The following is a 6000-nucleotide window of genomic DNA, read 5'->3' as shown; positions in this document are numbered from 1 at the left end:
TTCTTTCTTTCTCCTCTCCTCTCCTCTCCTCTCCTCTCCTCTCCTCTCCTCTCCTCTCCTGCCCTGCTCTTTCCTTCCGTCCTGTCCCATCCTGTCCCATCCTATCCTTCCCTTATTCTCACTGAAAACTAATATGGTTCACAGTATTTTGATTTTAGAGCTAAAGACTGCCCTCTTTTACATTTGGGATGTGACATGACCCAGTATTCAGTAAGAGGGATAGGTTTAGGGTATACCTTTTTTTCTAGAAAAATGTAACGTGCTTAAATATCATATGTGCCCAGGGCCTGGTCTTTTTAAAGGTTGAATAACTGTAAGTCTTTTATATATATAGGTATACATGGCTTTGTCATGAATGCACGAAAATACTTGGGGAACGTCAGTAAGTTAATGCAGCTTTGTGTTCTGACTCATGACGAATCTCCGCAGATTCCAGACTGAAGTCAACTATGACACGCTGGAAGTCCGAGATGGGCCAGCCAGCTCGTCCCCGCTGATCGGAGAGTACCATGGCACGCAGGCCCCCCGGTTTCTGATCAGCACTGGCCATTTCATGTATCTCCTCTTCACCACGGACAACAGCCGCTCCAGCGTCGGCTTCCTCATTCACTACGAGAGTAAGTCGGAGGGTCCACTTGCCATCTGCCCCCCAGGCATGCGCTCTGGTTCCCTAGCGCAGGTGACAGCCCTTGCTGCCTCTGTCCACCCTGTACTGCATGCCCTGAAGCACCTTCTCTTATTGATAAGAGAGCAACCTGGGGGCTTTCACTTTAAAACTAAAAAAATAATAAAATACTCATTGATGGATTATAAAATTAAATAAGTAATTAAATGTGTTTACTACATGTTGTAATCATAAATTACTACTATTAGAAATATAGCTCCTGACCAAAGGAGTTACCACTAAAATTGTATCTCTTAAACAACAGCTGGGAGGTTCTTTGCTGGAAGAACATGGGTAGGCTGTTGTGCGAACATATTTCAGTGGGGAGAGAACATGGAACCAAGAGTGGAGAAGGAGTTAAAATCCAGCAGAACCTCAGTAATGACACCTAACTGTTGCTGTTTACAAGCACTGCAAGAGTCCAGAAAGATTGGTAGAAGTAATTACAATGGTTGCTGAAATGTGACAGTGCAGGATATCTTGCCCAACTTGAAGTGCTCCTTCCCATTTTTGTTTCCATAAATACGAATTTGAGTCATAGTTTTAGTTTCTGAGATTTGGAGATCAGGTCATGCTAGTATATTCTAGTGATCCTTACGAAACTGGACTTGTGGAAGGCAGCCGGGGGGTTCACCCTGGGAATGCATTCTTAACGCCAGTCACTTGAAAAAACAAACCCAACGGTTAATTTCCTCTGTTTGAAAATATGTCCCTTTCTGAGTAGAAGGAAAAAGATGGATAAATGCAGAACACTGAATCTGAGGGAATAAAAACCTCTATTTTTCAAGGTTTTTATGGTTGCTGTTTTTCACAGTCTTACCCCAAAATAAACAAAATTAAGTTTCAGTGCTATTATACAAATATATAGTTACATATATACCCACACATATAATTTTACAAATGATCGTGAGTGGGGTCATATCTAACATGTGGGATGTTTATTCATTATTGTTTTCTTTTTCTTGCTTTCCTGTCCCCACATCACCCCCTGCTCCTCATGTTAACCTCTGTGCAAACTCCACCCAGCAGCTTAGATTAAGAACCTGTTATGTATGTTTCTCCGCTTCTCATGCTCACGTATGGACTCACATGCAAATATTTACGTGCATATACACATATACAAGTCTACGTAGAGTTCTTAATAAAAAAAATGACTCTCTCTGATAGGAAGAAAATCGACTGTTCATGATTTAATGATTAATTTCAAATTTAAATTGGTTGGTTTCACTTCATAATCATGCAACCTTTCTTTCAAAGTAAGGTCTTTTTTAAACATGAAGTACAATTTAAGAACCAGAAAGTCTTCTATTTCATTCCTTTTGAATGTCCCTTTGAGTCGTTGCTTTCTTGGGAGTGAAGATATGTGCACCTAACAACCATCCAGGTTTGTAAAACTCCTCAGTGCTGTATCGCCCCACCGCACCCCTTTTCGTAAGTCTGGAGCTACATGGCCTTTGAGCACACGCTTGGATGAAGCTTACGAGAATGGTGCCTTATTTAGGCACTGAATAAAACTAGAACAGAGTTTCTCATTCTTCTCTTTTCTCTCCCTTGTTTGTGTAGCCATACATTATTCTGCCCATTTTCTCCAGTACCCTGTGAAGAAATTATATCCTAAAGCCTATATGCAGGTAGTAGAAAGTGATGGCATCTTCCCACCTAACTTGTTTAAATAAACGGGTTATTCCTACCGATTCTTTCTAGAATTCAGAGAATGATCGAAAGTCAGGTCACGAGTTCCTCTTCCGCTTGCCACCCTTATTCATAGTCGATAATATGCCGGTAATTCTAGCAGTAATTTTTATGATCTTCAAAGAGTGACTGCATGGAGATAGGAGATGTGGGTCTCCTGTGCTTGACAACAGAGCTGAGCCCTGGTAAGCATGCTTCCACAGGCTGGAGTGACCTCTCAGAGAGCAGTGCTGTTTGCCTTTCCTCCGTCAGGGTGTCCATAACAGAAGATGAAAACAATCACCAAGCTGGTAGCGTTTGCAGCGGAGACATACTTGTGTGAGTGACAGACCTTTCTGATCCCTTGGGGTCCAGAATCCCTCCTCCTCCTACTTGACAGGAAGAGCTGGGAGCCAGGAGTGTCATCACAGAAGAGGACAGAACTCTCTGGGGGAGAAGGTGGGGAAGGTCCCTGCGGCATCCACCACCCAGTGCTCTTAGCAGGGACACTGGTCTAAACGTTCATGCTGGCTTTTGCCCTGTGAACTCCCCGTGGTCCTTCCAGAAGGCCCCACACGTTTTTGTGAATTCCTCCAAATGAAAGTATCCAACGTATATTGGGAGAATACTGCCCGGAAGGACCACACCGAAGCGTGACCTGTGATCACCTCAATTTGTTTATCAGCCGCTCTGTACTTGAGGAGAAACAAGGAGACGGGAAAAGTGGATGAGCAGGATGTGGGATTTTCATACGGAAATGAGTCAGGAAAGGTCTGGGCTCTGTAACCCCGCGGTTGCAGGCTGGCATCGTACAAAACCGTTACCTGCAGGCCTTAAAACTGAGCAGAAGCTGCAACGCGAGCTCAGATGTCCCGTGCTGCCGCTGCTGTGGTTGGACGGAGGCCCAAGGGCTTTGAGGAGGCCCGTAGCTGGCCCAGGTGGCCATCCTGGTTCAGAAGGCGTGCTGAAGGGGCAGCTCTTGTCAGACACAACTGTGCATCAGGGCTTGCCCGGGATTCCTAGTACAATGCGGGCTCCTACGTTCACATTCCAGATACCGTAATTTCACCATGCCTGCGGTGCCCACCAGAATTCTGGATTTCTCTTACCGCCTCGAGGTGGCACGTAGGTGACAGCCGGTGCCTGAGTCAGCCCAGGCAGGCCCTGACAAGGGCGGGACTGACACATGGATTTCCAGGTAGAGGTAGGGCAGGTGGGCAGGGAGGCCACGCAGGAGCCCCCAGAGTCACGGAAGAAATAAGAACAGAGAGAGGAGCAGAGAGAGAGACAGGAAGAAGAGAAAAACGTAAAAGAAGTCACGTGTTACCAACCCCTTTAACATTGTGACCAATTCTAGTACTCTTTGAAGAAAGACGTCCAGAAGCCAGTGTGGAAGCAGTAGAAAATAATGACCCTTGCTTATCCGACACGTTAAAAAAAAAAAAAACGGGTTGCCTGTGACCCAAGAATGATTTATGTCAAATTCTTTATGCCCTTTAAACATAATAATAGAGCTCATCTCCCTTTCGTCTTTTGTGGTAAACATTTGACACTATCAGCCTTCCTTGCCTTAAAAAATTATTGACGATCCCGCTCCATGCCCAAATGGGCGTGTGAAGATCTACTTTACAGGCAGAAGGCACTGCAGAAACAAGGCTGGCTTATTGTCGCACAGGCACCATAAGCTAACGTGCGCTGCCACAGGCAGCGTTAATGTCAGCACTTGTGAATTGTGAGGCGGACGGGCGAAGCCTTTCTTTTCAAGGTTTTCCTACGAGCAGAGCCAGAAGGGGCGTCTGTTCTGTGTGCGGACTCTCACGAATCATCCATTTAATTTTTTTTAATTTGTTTAATTTTTATTTTTCAAAATGTATTTATTTGTGAGAAAGAGACAGAGTGTGAGCAGGGCAGGGGCAGAGAGAGAGAGAGAATCCGAAGCAGGCTCCAGGCTCTGAGCTGTCAGCACAGAGCCCCCGACGCGGGGCTTGAACTCGTGAACTGTGAGATCGTGACCTGAGCCAAAGTCAGTTACTTAACCGACTGAGCCACCCGGCCTCCCCGGAATCATCCATTTTATAAACACAGCGTCCAGTTACAGTCTGTCCTTTTATTAACTTTATTCTTCATGAGGAATGGGACACAGTTTGTATAATAGTCGTTGTATTATTCCCCCAGAATAATCATTTGCTGGTTCTGTTTGTTGTAGAGCTTTGAACCACCTCTGTAAAGTAGCCATGATTTTATAGGCAACTGGACAGCTAGTTGGTATCTCAAGCATATGGAGGTTTCCATTCAATTTTAGAGTGTTGTTTTTTTGGAAATGCTTTCAAAAGTGTCCTTTAAAATATTTCAGAAAAGCAAGGTTCATTGCATGTAAATGTATCTGTCCTGCTTTGCTGCTAATACACTGCAATTTTTAAAAATTGGGGTGCCTGAGTGGCTCAGGCGGTTGAGCGTCCGACTTGGGCTCAGATCATGATCTCATGATTCATAGGTTCGGGTCCCATGTCAGGCTCTCCGCTGTCAGTGTAGAGCCTGCTTCAGATTCCGTGTCTCCCTCTCTCTATCCCTCCCATGCTCGTGCTCTCCCTCTCAAAAGTAAACATTAAGAAAAATTACGAAAGGCAAAGAAGAATGTTTTCTGGTGTGTGTGTGTGTGTGTGTGTGTGTATGTGTGTGTGTGTGTGCGTGCGCACATGCATGCGTGCATATTAGTTTCTGAGATTTAATGACTTTTGTTTTTTAATTTTTTGATGTTTATTTATTTTGTGAGAGAGAGAGACAGAGAGAGAGAGAGAGAGAGAGAGAGAGAGAGAGAGAGAGATAGACAGAGAGAAAGGAGTAGGGGCAGAGAGAGAGGAGAGAAAATCCCAAGCAGGCTCCACATTGTCAGGGCAGAGCCAGACTTGGGGCTCAAACCCACCAACTGTGAGATCATGACCTGAGCCGAGATCAAGAGTCTGACACTCAACTGACTGCACCCCTTTTTAAATTTTTTTATAAGTTTATTTATTTATTTTGAGAGAGAGAGAGAGAGAGAGAGAGCAAGCACAAGTGGGGTAGGGGCAGAGAGAGAGAGAGGGAAAGAGTTAATGACCTTTCTTAAGATCAGAAAGGAAAACTAGTCAAAATGTAATGGGTATGGATGCCGTGCAGTTGGAAACTTGGACCCGTGGGCACGGGCGCACCCCCACGGTGGGAGGGACGAAGGCAGGCGAGGGCTTAGGTGTGAACCCTGGTGAATAATTTAACATAACCAATTTACTTAATTTCTTGGCTTATTCCCTCATCTGTCAAATGGGATTGTGACTGCTGTTTCCAACCCTTTCGAAGGCTGTGGAAAGAGCCTTGGGAGGTAAAAGGTACTCAGAATATGCATCCCTTTCCTTCGACTGGAACTTGTAGAAAAACAGTTAAGCAGAACTTTGCTTGTGTCAAGTGTACGTTAATATAACGTGCACGTGGACATCGTCAAAGCCATTCGCTTCAGTCATTCACTGGTAGTGAGCTACTGAGTTCTTTGCTTGACGGGCCAAATGATGAGCAGTGTATTTACATCCCTGCGTCAGAAAACGCATCGTCACGTTACATTTCGAGGAAGAAGCAATTGGGACAGAATAGGCGCATGCTCAAAGCTGCAACAAAATCCGTTAATGCCACTTTTT

General features: G+C 44.9%; 1 protein-coding gene across 1 annotated transcript in view; it reads left to right on the top strand.

The window, feature by feature from the left end:
- The window catches only part of CSMD1 (CUB and Sushi multiple domains 1), a 1645367-nt gene that overhangs the window by 1260048 nt on the left and 379319 nt on the right, over positions 1 to 6000 (top strand). The window contains exon 16 of the mRNA XM_040490416.1: positions 430 to 617. Coding sequence (XP_040346350.1) covers positions 430 to 617 — 188 coding nt within the window. The remainder of the gene's footprint in view (positions 1 to 429; positions 618 to 6000) is intronic.

Source organism: Herpailurus yagouaroundi, unplaced genomic scaffold (assembly GCF_014898765.1).
Source record: "Herpailurus yagouaroundi ecotype Mexico unplaced genomic scaffold, PumYag 181, whole genome shotgun sequence".
NCBI lineage: Eukaryota > Metazoa > Chordata > Mammalia > Carnivora > Felidae > Herpailurus > Herpailurus yagouaroundi.
Note: the sequence above shows the minus strand (reverse complement) of the source record. Positions and strands in the feature narration are given on the sequence as shown.